General features: G+C 45.7%; 3 protein-coding genes across 6 annotated transcripts in view; 2 read left to right on the forward strand and 1 right to left on the reverse strand.

Annotated features, from left to right (window-relative positions):
• Positions 1-2,036: 2,036 nt before the first annotated feature.
• Positions 2,037-11,592, forward strand: CNIH1 (cornichon family member 1). Its single transcript, XM_069950747.1, has 5 exons — positions 2,037-2,206; positions 4,464-4,532; positions 7,522-7,634; positions 8,865-9,008; positions 10,003-11,592. The coding sequence occupies exons 1-5, from the start codon at positions 2,126-2,128 to the stop codon at positions 10,028-10,030; spliced, it is 435 nt and encodes a 144-aa protein (XP_069806848.1). The 5' UTR covers positions 2,037-2,125; the 3' UTR covers positions 10,031-11,592.
• CDKN3 (cyclin dependent kinase inhibitor 3) lies at positions 11,576-18,884 on the reverse strand. 4 transcript variants are annotated; one of them, XM_069950745.1, is made up of 8 exons: positions 18,841-18,884; positions 17,027-17,132; positions 15,881-15,936; positions 15,579-15,623; positions 13,978-14,200; positions 13,230-13,261; positions 12,125-12,228; positions 11,576-11,917 (listed from the first exon to the last, which is right to left on the reverse strand). In XM_069950745.1, the coding sequence occupies exons 2-8, from the start codon at positions 17,098-17,100 to the stop codon at positions 11,831-11,833; spliced, it is 621 nt and encodes a 206-aa protein (XP_069806846.1). In that variant the 5' UTR covers positions 17,101-17,132; positions 18,841-18,884; the 3' UTR covers positions 11,576-11,830. The 4 variants fall into 4 exon arrangements, with proteins under 4 accessions (XP_069806846.1, XP_069806844.1, XP_069806845.1 ...); XM_069950743.1 differs by lacking the exon at positions 18,841-18,884 and adding an exon at positions 18,591-18,699; XM_069950744.1 differs by lacking the exon at positions 18,841-18,884 and adding an exon at positions 18,567-18,634.
• Positions 18,701-18,990, forward strand: part of BMP4 (bone morphogenetic protein 4) — a 220,614-nt gene continuing 220,324 nt past the window's right edge. The window contains exon 1 of the mRNA XM_069950740.1: positions 18,701-18,933. The gene's annotated coding sequence lies outside the window, so the exon portion shown is untranslated. The remainder of the gene's footprint in view (positions 18,934-18,990) is intronic.

The raw sequence follows: 18,990 nt of genomic DNA on the forward strand, positions 1-18,990 counted from the left end.
TCACCCTCTCCCACATGCAGCCCCATGTAAATATCCTCCCTCCCTATAACACACTCCTCATGTAAGTATCACCACTCCCTCCCTATAACACACTCCTCCTACATACAGTCCCATGTAAGTATCACCACTCCCTCCCTATAACACACTCCTCCTACATACAGTCCCATGTAAGTATCACCACTCCCTCCCTATAACACACTCCTCCTACATACAGTCCCATGTAAGTATCACCACTCCCTCCCTATAACACACTCCTCCTACATACAGTCCCATGTAAGTATCACCACTCTCTCCCTATAACACACTCCTCCTACATACAGTCCCATGTAAGTATCACCACTCCCTCCCTATAACACACTCCTCCTACATACAGTCCCATGTAAGTATCACCACTCCCTCCCTATAACACACTCCTCCTACATACAGTCCCATGTAAGTATCACCACTCCCTCCCTATAACACACTCCTCCTACACACAGTCCCATGTAAGTATCACCACTCCCTCCCTATGGCACCCCGGTTACATACAGTCCCATGTAAGTATCACCACTCCCTCCCTATAACACACTCCTCCTACATACAGTCCCATGTAAGTATCACCACTCCCTCCCTATAACACACCCCTCCTACACACAGTCCCATGTAAGTATTACCACTCCCTCCCTATAACACACTCCTCCTACATACAGTCCCATGTAAGTATCACCACTCCCTCCCTATAACACACCCCTCCTACATACAGTCCCATGTAAGTATCACCACTCCCTCCCTATAACACACTCCTCCTACATACAGTCCCATGTAAGTATCACCACTCCCTCCCTATAACACACCCCTCCTACACACAGTCCCATGTAAGTATTACCACTCCCTCCCTATAACACACTCCTCCTACATACAGTCCCATGTAAGTATCACCACTCCCTCCCTATAACACACCCCTCCTACATACAGTCCCATGTAAGTATCACCACTCCCTCCCTATAACACACTCCTCCTACATACAGTCCCATGTAAGTATCACCACTCCCTCCCTATAACACACTCCTCCTACATACAGTCCCATGTAAGTATCACCACTCCCTCCCTATAGCACCCCGGTTACATACAGTCCCATGTAAGTATCACCACTCCCTCCCTATAACACACCCCTCCTACACACAGTCCCATGTAAGTATCACCACTCCCTCCCTATAACACACTCCTCCTTCATACAGTCCCATGTAAGTATCACCACTCCCTCCCTATAACACACTCCTCCTACATACAGTCCCATGTAAGTATCACCACTCCCTCCCTATAACACACTCCTCCTACATACAGTCCCATGTAAGTATCACCACTCCCTCCCTATAGCACCCCGGTTACATACAGTCCCATGTAAGTATCACCACTCCCTCCCTATAACACACTCCTCCTACATACAGTCCCATGTAAGTATCACCACTCCCTCCCTATAACAGACTCCTCCTACATACAGTCCCATGTAAGTATCACCACTCCCTCCCTATGGCACCCCGGTTACATACAGTCCCATGTAAGTATCACCACTCCCTCCCTATAACACACTCCTCCTACATACAGTCCCATGTAAGTATCACCACTCCCTCCCTATAACACACTCCTCCTACATACAGTCCCATGTAAGTATCACCACTCCCTCCCTATAACACACTCCTCCTACATACAGTCCCATGTAAGTATCACCACTCCCTCCCTATAACAGACTCCTCCTACATACAGTCCCATGTAAGTATCACCACTCCCTCCCTATAACACACTCCTCCTACATACAGTCCCATGTAAGTATCACCACTCCCTCCCTATAACACACTCCTCCTACATACAGTCCCATGTAAGTATCACCACTCCCTCCCTATCTCACAGCCCTTCCCCACTCTCCTCCCCCGCAGACAGGTAGTCACACAGCTGTTTCCGGTGTTGTACAGCGTCGCACTCTGAATATCCGCCTCTTCCGGAAGAAGCCCCGCCTTTGCCGTGACATCACCCTACAGCCCCGCCTCTATTGTGGACAGGCCCCTCCCCCTAGGCCGTGCGGCCGGTGAATGATTTTTCCCAGCAGCCCCCGCGGCGGCCGCCTCCTCCTGCGCTCCCCGGACTGAACATGGCGTTCACGTTCGCGGCCTTCTGTTACATGCTGGCCCTGCTCCTCACCGCCGCCCTCATATTCTTCGCTATCTGGCACGTAAGTATCCGGGAGCGGCTGTGCGGGAGTCCCCGGCGGAGGAGGAGGGGAGGGCGGCCGTGCTGAGCTGGCTGCTCCCTCCTCCCTTCCTGTCACTGGGACAAGGTTCACTCTGTCCCTGACTGGAACTACAGCTCCATATTACCGGCGGCCTGGGACTTGTAGTACTTCACCCTGTGACATCACTCACAGCTTTTCCAGGCTTCCCCCAGCGTGGCATGCAGGGATTTGTAGTTCAACACAGTTTTATTATCTCCTGATGGGCTGTTACAGTGTGTCGGTGCAGGTGACAGGAGGTTGGGGTGGTATATATGTGGGTACAGGCTATATAGCTCCTGTGCTGATGGGCTGTTACAGTGTGTCAGTGCAGGGGACAGGAGGCTGGGGTGCTATATGTGGTACAGGCTATAGCTCCTGTGCTGATGGGCTGTTACAGTGTGTCAGTGCAGGTGACAGGAGGCTGGGGTGGTATATATGTGGGTACAGGCTATAGCTGCTGTGCTGATGGGTTGTTACAGTGTGTCAGTGCAGGTGACAGGAGGCTGGGGTGGTATATATGTGGGTACAGGCTATAGCTGCTGTGCTGATGGGTTGTTACAGTGTGTCAGTGCAGGTGACAGGAGGCTGGGGTGGTATATATGTGGGTACAGGCTATAGCTGCTGTGCTGATGGGTTGTTACAGTGTGTCAGTGCAGGTGGCTGGGGTGGTATATATGTGGTACAGGCTATAGCTCCTGTGCTGATGGGCTGTTGCAGTGTGTCAGTGCAGGTGACAGGAGGCTGGGGTGGTATATATGTGTGTACAGGCTATAGCTCCTGTGCTGATGGGCTGTTACAGTGTGTCAGTGCAGGTGACAGGAGGCTGGGGTGGTATATATGTGTGTACAGGCTATAGCTCCTGTGCTGATGGGCTGTTACAGTGTGTCAGTGCAGGTGACAGGAGGCTGGGGTGGTATATATGTGTGTACAGGCTATAGCTCCTGTGCTGATGGGTTGTTACAGTGTGTCAGTGCAGGTGACAGGAGGCTGGGGTGGTATATATGTGGGTACAGGCTATAGCTCCTGTGCTGATGGGTTGTTACAGTGTGTCAGTGCAGGTGACAGGAGCCTGGGGTGGTATATATGTGGGTATACACTGTATCTCTGTGCATAATGGAACTTGTGCAACAGCTAGAGCAGCTCACAGGCATCCAATACCCAGAGGATGACTACAGTAGAAAACACTCAGAGGTCAGTAGTTATAGGTGGATGTGCAACGTTTCCTTTAAGTGATGGCAGCCAGAGAGGTGGTGCACACTGCATACAGTCAGGGGCTGAGCGGGTAGTGCTTGCCCTCACCCTGATTACAAGCATTATGGACCTGGGCCACGGATTGCGGGGGGGGGGGGGGGATGTGCCTTCAAGTTTCGATACAGAAAATCATAATAAAAAAAAAATCGAGTCAGACCATCCCTTTGACCATTTTTTTTAAATCTTGCTTGTTCTTTGCTGGAGCAATTGTATAGGTGCAGGATCCTAGCTGATTAATGTAATGTGATTTATGTGCCAATAATCTGGCAATCAATAAGGAGGAGCTACAGTTATCTGCCCCGGGGGGAGGGCGGGCCTAGTAATCATGTGAGTTAGGCCTGAGCCCAGGCACTAGGCTTGTAGTCCTCTGTCAGGCGCTTCTATATCTAGAAATAATTTTTGATTATACAGTATTCATATCTATTATATTTATATAATGTAATATTTTTTCTTGATCTGTAGTATCTTATGCCCTCTTATGTAGCAGAACAGAGACCTGCTGTGGGGGTACGAGCTATCCATGGACAGTATATAGGTCTCCTGACATGCTCCCAGTTGGATACATAGAATCCCTCTATATACAGAGTAACCAGCGGATACAGGGATGTATATGATACTGCGCACCCATCTATAAATTCTGTCTATAAGTCATTGTTCACAGTTGCATATATGTCAGTATATCTTCTAGGTTATCTGAATCCTGACCTATATACAGTAGTGTGAATGAGGCTTAGTCTGTGTGAACAGATGTGTTGCCACCTGCTGAGTATACAGAACTAGATATAGCACCGACAGCCTTGGTGGGATTGTGTGTGTATATATATATATATATATATATATATATATATATATATGTATATATATATATATGTATGTATGTATATATATATATATATATATATATATATATATCTCCCATGTGAAGTAATAGTATGATATATAAACTTTTTTTTTATTCTTTTCCCAGATAATCGCATTCGATGAACTGAAGACAGACTACAAAAATCCTATAGACCAGTGTAACACACTCAACCCCGTAAGTCTCCCACGACCTCTCTTACCGCCATGCTTCTCCCTCCACTTCTTATGTCGTGATACTTGGTGTCTGTGGCATCTGCATCCTACATTGCACGGACGAGACGTCGTGGTCGCGACCCGGGAGCCGTTCCACTTAGCAGCGCAGCGTTTATAACGTCTGTTCTACATTACAGAGGATGAGAGGTGACGAGTGGCGTTAACTCTTTCCTTTCACTCTTCCTTTTCTGGAAAGATAAGCAGCCACCTTATATCCTGCCGTTGTGCATCTCCTATATGTAACACGGCACATTTATTTAGGGATCATGTGCTAGGGAAGTTTCATCCTGGGACCTTTGGCCCGCTGGCTGTTGCAAAACTACAATTCCCATCATGCCTGGACAGCCAAAGCTTTAACTTTGGCTGTCCAGACATGATGGGAATTGTAGTTTTGCAACAGCCAGCGGGCTGAAGGTTCCCCATCCCCGGTGTATGAAACCATAAACTTTGATTGTGTGCTCACAATCGGTGGGGGTCCAGTCACCCAAACCCCACCACCATTGATCAAAACTTATAACGTATAAAGTTTTATTGTTTTTTTTTTTAAGTTTTAAACTTTCCCATGGCGGCTGCTCAGTGGGGAGGGTCCCTATAAGTCGGACCCGATCGTTTTCTGCCGTTAAGCTGAGATGTGTAGTACGTTGTCTGTGCTCTCGCCGGCTGTTGCACTAATATTCTTTCAATCTGCTTTTTACTTTGTCGCAAACAAAAAGACATTTGAAAAGCTGAAAAAGATTAAAAGAGTGAAAATTGCACTCAAGGTGTGTACATTCCCTTCACTGTACAACCCCCCCTCCCCCACGGTTTGTTTTCCAGAACATTTGTTTGTATGACTATTATTCTCCCCCATCATCATTTATATATTGTTCGTCCCTTTCCATCCATCCACATTTACATGTAACATGTTCTATCTTCTCACATTGGAAGAACTTGATTTGACTGCTGACCTATAACAAAGCCTTCAGGGTCCCCCTGCCCTAAAGAAAGAGACATTCCCGATAAGTGACTATTGATCTTGATAAGTAACTATTGATCCTAATAAGTATCAATGATTCCATATATGAAGGAGATCTGGTCTAGTGGTGTAGTATACAGGATGGGTCCTGTGCCGTGTAGTCTACAGGATGCCGGCCCTGTCTGGTGGTGTAGTATAGAGGATGCCAGCCAGGTGTGGTGGTGTAGCAGTATACAGAATGCTTGCTTGGGGTGGTGGTGTAGTTTACAGGATGCCGGTCCAGTGTGGTGGTGTAGTATACAGGATGAGTGCTGTGTGGTGGTGTAGTATGCAGGATGCGTGCCCAGGGTGGTTGTGTAGTATACAGGATACAGGCCCGGGGTGGTTGTGTAGTATACAGGATACGGGCCCGGGGTGGTGGTGTAGTATACAGGATACGGGCCCGGGGTGCTGCTGTAGTATACAAGATAAGGGCCCAGTGTGGTGGTGTAGTATACAGGATACAGGCCCAGGGTGGTGGTGTAGTATATAGGATACGGGCCCGGGGTGGTGGTGTAGTATCCAGGATACGGTCCTGGGGTGGTGGTGTAGTATACAGGATACGGGCCCGGGGTGGTGGTGTAGTATACAGGACAGGTCTTGTGTGGTGTAGTATACAGGATACGGGCCCGGGGTGGTGGTGTAGTATACAGGATACGGGCCCGGGGGGGTGCTGTAGTGTACAGGATACGGGCCCAGGGTGGTGCTGTAGTGTACAGGATACGGGCCCGGGGTGGTGCTGTAGTGTACGGGGTGGTGCTGTAGTGTACAGGTTACGGGCCGGGGGTGGTGCTGTAGTATACAGGATACGGGCCCGGGGTGGTGCTGTAGTATACAGGATACGGGCCCGGGGTGGTGCTGTAGTATACAGGATACGGGCCCGGGGTGGTGCTGTAGTGTACAGGACAGGTCTTGTGTGGTGTAGTATACAGGATATGGGCCCGGGTGGTATACAGTATCTTTCGGCTGCAGAGCTCGTCACCATCACTGCATTGAAAGCAAGAACATCAACTTCTTCAGCAGCCATTGTGCCGCTTCTCCTCCTCCTCATTGTGACGCTATGTGACATCACTCGTCATTAACCCTGCGTGGTCATCTGATTATACAGCGTGAGGTTATTAACATGCATGGAGAGCCGTGTGTGATACTAACACGGGAATGTGCACGACTCGGGGACTGTGCAGCGGCTCAGCTCCTGCATCTCTCCAGATTATGTGGCCGGTGCCGCTACTACAGCAGGATTAAGCTGCTTCTGCCTCCCCAGCTGTTCTTCTATTACAGGCCCCGGTATGAGCTGCACTAATCCACCTAGGATTTTACTAGCATGTTCTAGATGGATAAATATGTTTTCCTATATTTCATACATTATACTAGGTCATAGCAACCTGATATATACCTACAAAAAAAAAAAAAAAAAAAAGCAGAGCCACTGGTCTGCACATCCAATAACTCATAGAAGTTACTGAAAGCTCCATAAACAGCACTGCAACGTGAGCAGCTGCAACCATGGGCTCCATAATAAGGCTCTAGAGCGAGAAGGAAACAAGAGTAAGCAGAATAGTGAGTGCAGCTCTGGAGAATAATACAGAATGTAACTCTGGATCAGTAATGTAATGTATGTACACAGTGACCTTACCAGCAGAATAGTGAGTGCAGCTCTGGAGTATAATACAGAATGTATTGTGATAGCAGTGTGTGCTAGAAAGATGTGTACGCGGCCTGACCCATCACTACTGCAATCTGTTCTGCATCTGAGATTGCTCTGACATATTGATGAAACCCCCTAACCAGCTTGGGATTTGGGGGCCATGTTACCTTTATGTCAAAGCCGAGCGCCCCGTATGGTGGGAAGGGGCCGAGCGCCCTGTATGGCGGGAAGGGGTTTCTCTCATGTCTTCTCACTGTTGGGCTATGTCTGCAGATCTGATGTAAATCTTCTCTTGTCCTTCTCTTGCAGCTTGTGCTTCCTGAGTATCTCATCCATGCCTTCTTCTGTGTCATGTTTCTATGTGCCGCAGAGTGGTTAACGCTCAGTTTAAACATGCCGCTCTTGGCGTACCATATCTGGAGGTAATGAGCTCTTCCATGATTTGTCTCTTTTACAATCTTCATCTAGATGTTTAGTTGCAAAGGAAAAAAAAACTGCTATCATACTTATTGGCAACTGCATTTTTTTTTTTAAAGGAATTGTGATGTGATGTTCTGCCTGCAGACTGCGGCTCTCTGGCCGTTGTGTAACAGCTCCCTCCATACGCTGTAGGAATTAAAGGGGTTGGCCACTTTATAGTAAAATAGGTCAGTACAAAATATTAGTAAGTGTACTCACTGTATACACTGACAGCAGCTCCCTGTGTACTTACTGTATATACTGACAGCCGCTCCCTGTGTACTTACTGTATACACTGACAGCAGCTCCCTGTGTACCTCAGAGCTAAAATCAGACTCCCCTCCTTCAGGCTGTGGTGCCCTGCTGTTTCAGTCCATAAAATGGCCGACATGAAGGAGAATGTGACCAGGCCCTGTCCCCTGTGTCCTCCATAGACATATACAGGCTCAGTGGTGGACACTGGGGGGCGGGGCCTGGTCACATGCTCCTCTATGGCAGCAATCTTATGTACCAAAACACCACAGAGCAGGGCAGCACAGCCTGGAGGAGGGGAGTCTGATTTTAGCTCTTGAGGTACACAGGGAGCTGCTGTCAGTGTATACAGTGAGTACACATGGAGATGCTGTCAGTATATACAGTGAGTACACAGGGAGCTGCTGTCAGTATATACAGTGAGTACACAGGGAGCTGCTGTCAGTATATACAGTGAGTACACAGGGAGCTGCTGTCAGTATATACAGTGAGTACACTTACTAATACTGTACACTGAGCAACTTTACTATAAAGTGGCCAACCCCTTTAAGTTTGGCTGATATCGGTACTATCAGCCAAACTTATTTCCTACAGCGTATGGATTTACACAAACTCAATGATTTTGCATTTGAATTGATTCACATGAACCCTAACTTGCTGTAAGTTCACTCTACTGTTTGGGGGGTACTGTCACATGTTGACTGGATGGCAGTTTAGAGTGAATAGGACGCATTCCCTGTGTCACCTGTGTCCCTGTTGTCTCCGGCTGGTTAGTTATCATTGCTGTGACAGTAGCTTATTTTAGGCAATACTGGGACTGAGTTTAAAGATCAGACACGTTTTCTATTTTTGTTCTTTTTACGTCTTGTGGATTTGAAAGATATAAAGTTTCTTGTTATTTGAATATTCAAATAATTTTGCGTTGTGTGATGTGTTTGCAGGTACATGAGCCGGCCTGTGATGAGCGGCCCCGGTCTATATGACCCCACAACCATTATGAATGCCGACATTTTAGCATATTGTCAGAAGGAGGGATGGTGTAAACTAGCTTTTTACCTGCTCTCATTTTTCTACTATCTTTATGGGTAAGTTGTGTGTTGTATCTGTGCTTTAATACTGAGCGCTCTCCTGTGTGGTAAGGCTATGGTCAAAGTGGAGAAGATGCAGCAGATTTTTGTTCAGGAGCGGGGACTCCTGTCTATGGGACCTTTTGCACGGGCCGATTATCGGCAAGGAGCGTTGCTGGAAATGTTCCTTTGGCCGACAATTGGCCCGCTCACATATTTTGGCCTGTGCTAAAATATTTAGCTATCGGCCGCACGTTTCCTATGTAAACAGTAAGTAGCCGACAGCAATATAATCAAATGGCTAGACAGGAGTCCCTACTCCTGTATGCCGTGGAAGTCCTGGGACAAAGGTCCTTTTACCCACCCTGATATGGGGTCATGCAAGGATGCAGACAAGCTCGTTTGTAGTGCTGCATTGTTTGTGCTGCATCCTTCTGAAGGCATTACAATCGAGCTTGTCTGCGTCCTTGCATGACCTCATATCGGGTTATGTAAAAGGACCGTCCTTAGACCACCACTGCATATAGGAGCAGGGACTCCTTCCTATCTATAGACTACCTGCTCCTGTACAGTAATAAGCGGCGATGTATACATCACAACTCATTACATCTAAGCACCCACCCCAGTGACGTATGTAGTATTGTATGCATCACAGATCATTAAGGGGCAGATTCATCAAACTGGTGCAAAGTAGAATTGTTTTAGTTGCCCCTAAGTGTCTAGTAAACCTGTTGGGCTGGGTGCTCTTGCTTCTGACCCACTGTGTGCCTCAATTTGAGATCAGCAAATTTACAGAAGTGGTGTGTGCAACCCTGACTGATCGGTATTTGACACCTGGTGACGATGGATGCAGCCTTAGGGCTGCCAAGTGTTCAGGGTTTCAAAACCCCCAAACTTACTGTAAATTCACATATCTCTAGCGCTGATGTCATGCACTAACCTAGCAGGGGCCATAAACAAGTTTTACGTACTGTATTTTTCATCCTCACCCATTGTTTTTCTGTCTTTCCAGCATGATCTACGTTTTGGTGAGCTCCTAAGAATCGCTGCAGAAGACGCTGGTTGAATATAATTGCATGCAAAGCTGTAAACTCTATAGGCATTTGATCCGACAAGATCCTACCACAGCGGCCGATGGGTTCCCTAGACTGCAAGTGAGGGGGGGGAAAACATGGCTTCCCTATTTTTTAACAGCCGCTCACGTTTTGTGTCGGCGGGAAGATTCTTTTCATGTTTTATGAAGACTGGGAAATTGTGTATATTATCTGTTCAGTTTATTCTTGTATCCTGTTTTTTAATTTTTCCTTTTCCGTGATACTTTTTGCTTGTGTGAAATATTTTGCACTGATACAACTCGGCTGAGCGGAGAAAATGGCTTTGGTTTAGTTACTCACATTATGTGCTGCATAAAGTTGGAGGAAAACTTTTGCCCCTTTTGTATGACGTTATAGGATCCTTCTAGTAGCTAAAAATAACAAAAGTTGGAAAACACTCCAGCCGTTCTTTGGTTGTTTGATTTCACTTCTCGGCCATGATGGTCCATCATATTGCAGCTTTCTAAGTGAAGCAGCCTGACCTTAAAGTCACTGAAAAATATGGTTTTATTATTGCTATTTGCAAAAAACAGATACAATACAGAGCAAATAGACCTCGCCATTAGCAGTATCTATCATCTGCTTTATCACCAGCCGCCTTTGGTATTATATAAAAGCTCATATACTGCTGGATTATTACAGTTTAGGAGCTGCGTATCCATTTGGTACAGTTTAAAGGGGTTGTGTCATGAAGTGCACATGAAAATCATAAAGGAGGGTTTTTTCTGTATTTTTAAATAGGACGACAGATCCAGTCTGTGTTACATGGTCAGTCATTTATGAAATTGCGTCTTCATTTAAAGTGACTTATTTTGATCATGAAAACATGACTACTTTTTCCAAAAAATCAACACGCAGGTTAAAGGGGTTATCCAGGCATAGAAAAACCATGGCTGCTTTTAGAAACAGTGCCTCTCTTGTCCCTGTTTTGGATTTACAGCTTAGTTCCATTGAAGCGAATGAAAACTGAATTTTAAAATCGCATACAACCTGGGCCAGGGGTGGTGCTGTTTTTAAAAGAAAGAAACTGTGCTTTTTCTTATCCTGGATAAACCCTTTTAGTGTGGTATTGTAGCTTGTTTCCATTTAAGTGAATGGGCTGTGCTGCTTGTTAAAAGGAAATGAAAAGAGGAAAATAAATTAGCCACGTTTCTCCATACACTGACAACCCTTTTGCTTTCCATTGTGTTACTATACATACATAAGCTATTCATGCTTCTCTTTTTGCAAGCATCAATGTGATTTGATTTCTCAGTGGATACAGTTCCCTTTTTTTTTGCCCATCCTAAGAAGCTTTTCTCTTTTGTGGCTGCTGTGATTCATCTAATTTATATAACTAATTTAATTATTCCTCTTCTTATTTATATTGCTTTAGATGCATGCCTCACTTTTCCAAGTCAAAACTCCCCAAATGCCTTTTCTTTTCTAGTTCTGAAGAATACAACAATGCAATATATTATACCAATAAAAGGAGAGACATGGACATTGTAATATGTTCAACAACTTTATGTCCCGTGTTTGCATACTTCTTCTTACAGTGACACTGAGAAGTTTTTCGGCTACATGGCCTATAAAACATTTGGCGTCTTTGCTCTTTAATATATACATATATGTGCAGGAAATAGGAACTGAAACAGTATAAAACACCCAATAGGTCACAATTCATAATGCAAGAAGAACAAAAGCCTGGCGGCTGGTTTTAACACAAGTGTCCATGATGAAAGCTGTGCCCTATGTAGAGCGCCGTCATCTGGATACAGACTGTCGGGTTTCTTCAGGAGGCGGCTGACAGCGGGACACGTTTTCATGGAATTCGTTAACAAAGTTAAATTGCTGGAAGAGAAGCAGAATTATTATTGACACCACGATGGATTATTGGTACTTGTTTAATCCCCAAACTATCAGATCCAATGAAAGGAAAACTGTAACTTTCAACAGAATAAAGTTAAATTGCTGGAAGAGGAGCAAAATTTTAACAAGCTTAAAATCAGATCTTGGTAAGAGGATGGTGCAGTAAGTGATGGCATAGAAGCATGTTACCTTAACGGTTTGTATGGCTCCTGGACCTCGTGCAGCCCGCACCAGATCTATGGCTTCTTCATGAGTCATTTTTTCATCTAGCCAAAGTAACAGGCAGGCGGCAACTGCAAGAGGATAAACCAGATCTCAACTACTCGAAGAGTAACTCATTACAAGTGCTAAGGGGGTGGGTAAACCTAATGGATAAGAAATCCAGGGCAGAGAAACTGTGAGTCTGTGGGGTCTTCTCTCATCTTTTGAGCTTTGGCTACCCTGGCATGATGGGAATTGTAGTTCTGCAACAGCAGGAGGGCAGAGAGTTTGGCACCTGTGCTCTAGGCACATTATGTGGTAACAGGATGGTTGCAGACATTTACAGGAATCCTGCAGGCAGGAAATGAGGAACTGCTGCTGGAAGATGAAGATATCACTATGTATATATCCTATTAGTGTAAAGCTTCCTATATACTAAAGTATTATTAAAATATTCACTTTATGGAAGCTTTTCAGCATGGGTCTCTGAACTACAACCCTTCCGCTGTTGCATTACTACATTTCCCATCATGCTTGGACAGCCAAATCCAAAGCTTTAACTGTCCATGCATGATGGGAATTGTGGTTTTGCAACAGCTGTAGTCTGGAGACCCATGCTTTGCAGCATGGGTTTTTGTGGCTAAGCAGCTGCATGTACAATGCCAGGTGTCAGATGGAGGTGTGTTCTATGCAGGGACAATCACACTTCTCTATGCAACATCTTAAAAACAAACATATAGATTTAGAATGAAGATATCCTAAACGCTCTTGAATGTGTAAGTACCCCATTACTTTTGTTCACATAATGTACATGTGTGGATGCTTTCAGGTTCCACAGACAACCTATCCTTATAATAAATTAAAGGGGTACTCTGGAGAGAAAAAAAATTACATCAACTGGTGTTAGAAAATTATAGAGATTTGTAGTTTACCATTTATCAGCTGCTATATGTCCTGCAGTCTGACAGAGTGCTCTCTACTGCCACCTCTGTCCAGAGCAGGAGAGGTTTTCTATGGGGATTTGCTACTGCTCTGGACAGTTTTTTCTGTATACCTTTATTTTTTATGATGTAATGTCAAACATGGCACTTACTAAGACACGAGCGTCCTAGACCACCGTAACAGCTGCAAGAAGAAAAAAAAAAAAAAAGGATATCAGTATAGGGGAACAGACATCTTCATTGTACAACATTCCCATGAGACTGATGTACTACTCCTACATATAAATACTACTGAGGATTTTGGGGAAAGAAGTTATCTGATTACCGCTGTGTGAGAGGAAGGATAATAACATTCTCCGCCAGGGAGAGATTTTAGATTTAGGCTTCGCAGTGAGTTCTACAGAATGACAGACTGCTGTATCCCCCTGGATTATCCTCCACTGTACCAGATTACAAGAAAGCACCATTCACTCAATGTAACGTTTTACTGTGGCAAAATGTATCAGAAACGGTGTAACGTAAAAGCATGGTAGGCGATTTACTGATATAGAGATTTTCACACCAATGGCTTCACAGTATGAAGCGAAAGTCTGAAGAAAATATATCCCACCACAACTGCAGACCTAAAAACAAATCTGATTTAGTCATCCTCCCTTCTGTCTGGCCTCCATATTGCTTATGACAGGTTCCCCATCCTCTGCCCTACTTGCTAATCTTTGGCGCTGCTGCAAAACTACATTTCCCATCATGCCTGGACAGCCAAAGCTAAAGCTTTGGCTGTCCAGGCATGGTGGGAAATGTAGTTTTGCAACAGCCGGAGGGCCGAAAGTTTCCCATCCCCGAAGTAGGAAAAGCGGTAGCTTTTCTCTTGCAGGAGTTTCGGCAGCAAATGGTACCTACTGTATTAAAGTCTTTCTGCTGTTGTCCATGCAAGTCTTTAGGTCTTCTAATATTTTACGGCAGGTGTCAAGTTCGGGCACATCTCCGTCTAGGAAGGGGTAGTGATGGACCTCCAAACTCTGCTTGTGATATTCTTGTATGAGGGTGGGAACGCGATAATAGGAAAGCTCCGACGTCGTGCAGAATACAAACACATCCTGGATCTCCTGTCTCTTTATTTCCTCTACAAGGGATATAAATAAAATACAGAAAAGGCCTGATCAAAACTTTTTTTTTTTTATGACGGTGCCCATTTAAAGAGGTTTTTTTGTTTGCTGTAGAGATGAGGCTTTACATATGTATTCTTAGGGTGCCTTTACACACAGAGATTTATCTGAAGCCAAAGCCATGAAAGGATTTGAAATGAGGAGAAATTTTAGTCTTTCCTTAATGACCTGTTCCCTGTTTATAATCTCTTCCTGGCTTTGGCTTCAAAATCTGTCAGATAAATCTCTGTGTAAAGACACTCCCTAGAGCTGCACCCTGCATATTCAGCCAACGGTATTCAAATGCCGAACGTTCCGACTCAAGTATGCGCCAGTTGTGCTCATCTCTAGTGTTCAGCCATTTGGATTGTATATTCTTTACAGAAATGACTTTCTAATGCTGCCTACATTTACCATGATGCCTCTGGCTTACCAGAGAGAGGAGGCAGGCTCTCGTCATAGCAGTTCCTAATTTGATCACCTGGCTGTACTCCATCACAGGAAGTCAGCTGACCCAGGATTGACCACTTACTCTGACACATTAAACACTGATAATTTTTAGTGGGTCAGGCTGGTGGTCACATGATCTGGCAGCTTGAATGAAACAGAAAACAGATGCCGCTGTACGACTAGTGAATGTGCACTATATAGAGCAGGCATGTCCAAACTTTTTTCGAAGAGTGACAAATTTGATGAAGTGAACATGTGCGAGGGCCGACCATTTTACATGCTACATGCTATATGCTTTATAACACAGGCAGATAATAGCAAGCTGGATACCTGGGGGGGGGGGGCGTAAAAGTTCGGAACGCGGGCCGCAAATGGCCCTCCGGCCGGACTTTCGACATGCCTGATATAGAGCATGGCTCTTTAAAAAGGAGTTGTGGTTAGTTATACAACCACTTTATTGGATATGCTCAGTTTCTAAACAGGGATTTTTAATTTTTTTTTTGGAGGGGGGGGGTTGCATGCCCCATCTTAGGTTCCTATTACACTGAGCGATTTTTAACGACTAACGATAGCAAACGAGATTGTTTATCGTTAACCGGAAATCGTTCACCATATTACACAGACCGATAATCGTTAGATACGATGGTTACTATAATCGTTTATTCCTTCTGATCCCAGAAAAACAATGGGCAATTACACTGAACGATTAGTGAAAAAATGTGGAACTTGAGCGAACGAACGTGGAATTACAGCAAACGATTAACGATAATTTTAGGTTCAGATCTATATCAGCGATCAACGACATACGATTTTCTGATCGTTGCCTGCAATTACACAGAACAATTTGAACGATTTAACGATTTTTTGCACGATAATCGTCCCGTGTAATAGGGCCCTTACACTTACCTACATTGTGAAGAAGGTTCCTCCGAATGTTTTTAAACTTACATCCTGAAATCACAAAGAGATATTCCAAAAGTAAATGTCATTTCCTGCCATCAAAAAAACAGCAGGACCTTTGGGATGGGGAACCTGTGGTCCTCCATCTGTTGCAAAACTACAATTCCCATCATGCCTGGACAGCCAAGGGGTTGGCTGTCCAGGCATGATGGGAATTGTAGTTTTGCTCAGCAATAGGGCAATGGTTCCCCATCCCTGACCTAAAGGCAAACAAATACATACAGATCTACTAGGTACAGGGTACCTACCTGGAAGAGCACTGATCCCTAGTCTATGGGCGTAGTTCACTGCTTTTAGGCTGAGCCTGCAAAAAAAAAGCAAGACGAATATATGAATGTTGGCAGTACAATGATGTCATGATTACTGCATGAGAGACGTGTATGTCACAGTGACATAACAGCGTAATAATAATGACATCATGATACAAATGATAAAAGAGATCAGTGAAACGATGGCAGATGATGTCATTACTAGAGATGAGCGAGTTCAGCTGAACCTGAAACTAATTGATCAGCCGTTCAATCCTGCTGCCTGGAAAAGATGGATGCAGCCATAGGCCTCCTAGGGATTCAACGTCCAAGCAATCAGCTATGGGTTCATCTCTAGTTCGCTCACGAGAGCAGATGACATGACTTAAGATGGAGTGATGGTATGGATGTAAGATGGCAGCCAGTGGCATATGCTTAAAGGGGAACTCCAGGGATTTTCTTTCTTTCAAATTAACTGGTGTCAGTAAGTTATATAGATTTCTAATTTACTTCTATTACAATATCTCAGGCCTTGCAGTACTTATCCGCTGGTGTATTCTCTCCAGTCTGACACAGTGCTCTCTGCTGCCACCTCTGTCCATGTCAGGAACTGTCCAGAGCAGCAGCAAATCCTCATAGAAAACCTCTCCTGTTCTGGACAGTTCCTGACATGGACAGAGGTGGCAGCAGAAAGCACTGTGTCAGACTGAAGAGAATACACCACTTTCTGCAGTACATTCAGCAGCTGATAGGCCTTGCAGTACTTATCAGCTGCTGAATGTACTGCAGAAAGTGGTGTATTCTCTTCAGTCTGACACAGTGCTTTCTGCTGCCACCTCTGTCCATGTCAGGAACTGTCCAGAACAGGAGAGGTTTTCTATGAGGATTTGCTGCTGCTCTGGACAGTCCCTGACATGGACAGAGGTGGCAGCAGAGAGCACTGTGTCAGACTGGAGAGAATACACCACTTCCTACAGGACATACAGCAGCGGATAAGTACTGCAAGGCCTGAGATTTTGTAATAGAAGTAAATTACAAATCTATATAACTTACTGGCGCCAGTTGAAAGAAAAAAGTGAAATCTTGCCATCACCAGTCTCCAAGAACAGGTCTGATTACAGGCCTGTGGATTAATATTGGACTTACCAAAAGAACTCAAGGGGCGTCTGTTCCTTGTCCGGCGTTTCCTCATCTGAAGAATCGAATTCATTGTCGTTCATCGTGTCGATTCTATAAGGTGACAGTCTGTATCCTGCAACGAAAAGTGTGTTATCCCGATGAACCACATACAGTGACCGGCCGTTCTTAATAGTGACTGTACGTGAAAACGACTGAGACATAAGTATGTAATACTACGCAGACGGAATGGAACTGAAACTATATTATAATAGACCAAAGCAGTCAATCTGATGTGCCTATAGCCAACCACCTAGATGCCATGGGTGCATCTAAGGGTTAATGGACATGGTGGGTAATTTCTCCTGGTCATGGTGGCTGTATGTTACACCGGGCACCTACTGCTGCTGGTGCGGGCACAATCCTGTCACCATGGCTGGGGGAGACGTCCTGACAACTCATCCTCCTCCTATCTACACATGGCTGATAACAGAGACAATAACGGGAGGGGGGGGGGGGGGGAGACACCAGCTTTAGGGGCTCTGGAGCCATTTCAAAACTTGTGCCTGTCAAGAGTCCGAAGGGAGTTGTAGCGCCAGGATTATAGGAGTCGTAGTCTTGCAGCAAGCACAGAGCCTACAGCTGTCAGCGCATGATGAGAGTTGTCATATCAATAGCTGGAGATCCTGCGGGCAATGCATGATGGGAATTGTGTGGAGCACCATGATGGGAGTTATACATGAGAACACCTGGAGCGCTGTCAGCTCTTAGGGCATGATGGGCTTTGTAGTACCATCTGGCTGCATAGGACTGAAGGTTAGCAGAAAGCATTGTCCTCCCCAACCTGTGGCTCTCTAACAGTAGAGAACAACAACTCCCATCATGCCATGACATCTCCTATCATTGCCAGATAGCTGCAGACTCTCCACCTGCTGTCACATAGCACTCCCTGTATGATCCAGTAGCGGAAGGCTTTTTATTTAATGCAAAACTACAACCCCCATGATGCCCTGACAGCGACAGAATATCCAGCTGCTGCAAGACTACTACCCCCATGATGCCCTGACAGCGATAGATTATCCAGCTACTGCAAAACTACAACTCCCAGCATGCCCCGACAGTCAAAGACTATTCTGCTATTGCTTAACTACAACTCCCATCATGCCTGACAGCTGAAGATTATCTGGCTGCTGCAAAACTACAACTCCCATCATGTCCTAACCTCAGAAGACTATCCAGCTGCTACAAAACTACAACTCCCATCATACATGACAGCCAAAGACTATTCTGCTATTGCTAAACTACAACTCCCAGCATGCCTGACAGCAGAAGACTATCCAGCTGCCGCAAGACTACAACTCCCAGCATGCCTTGACAGCAGAAGACTATGCAATGCCTGAAAACTACAACTCCCAGCATGCCCTAGCAGCCATCAGTTACCAAGGCATGCTGGGAGTTGTAGTTTAGCCACAGCTGGTGACCTGCCGGTTTGGGATATGTATAAGAGCTGACAGTGGCGATGTACATAGTAAAGGAGAACCCCCCCCGCCCAGCGGCCGCCATCACTTACACCACAGCAGGAGACGCCACTTACCGACCAGCGCGTCACGTGATGAAACTGACAAGCCGGCTAATTTCCCGCCACATCCCTCGTCCAATCAGCATCCTGCCCCAGTCACAACCCCCCGAGAAGGGCACACTCAGCGCTTCCGTTACTAATAACCCGACAGCGCGCGCCCCTACAGCCAGCTCGCTGACGTACACCCTCACGGACTCTGTCACGCGGCTCACCGCAGTATTACAACCCTCTTTTGTAGCTAAGACTACTGTAAGATTGCCAGTACTTAAGATGGCGCTGGAGTATTTGATACGCGTGTAGGCGTCCTCTGCTGGACCGCCGCAGTGACGTCATGGCGCAGCGCGCAAGTCGATGTGAGGTAACTGCGCGGTGTTGGTCTAGTCAGTAGCTGTGAGTTGTGCAGAGCTGTGGCACT

The sequence above is a fragment of the Dendropsophus ebraccatus genome, chromosome 13 (genome assembly GCF_027789765.1).
Source record: "Dendropsophus ebraccatus isolate aDenEbr1 chromosome 13, aDenEbr1.pat, whole genome shotgun sequence".
NCBI lineage: Eukaryota > Metazoa > Chordata > Amphibia > Anura > Hylidae > Dendropsophus > Dendropsophus ebraccatus.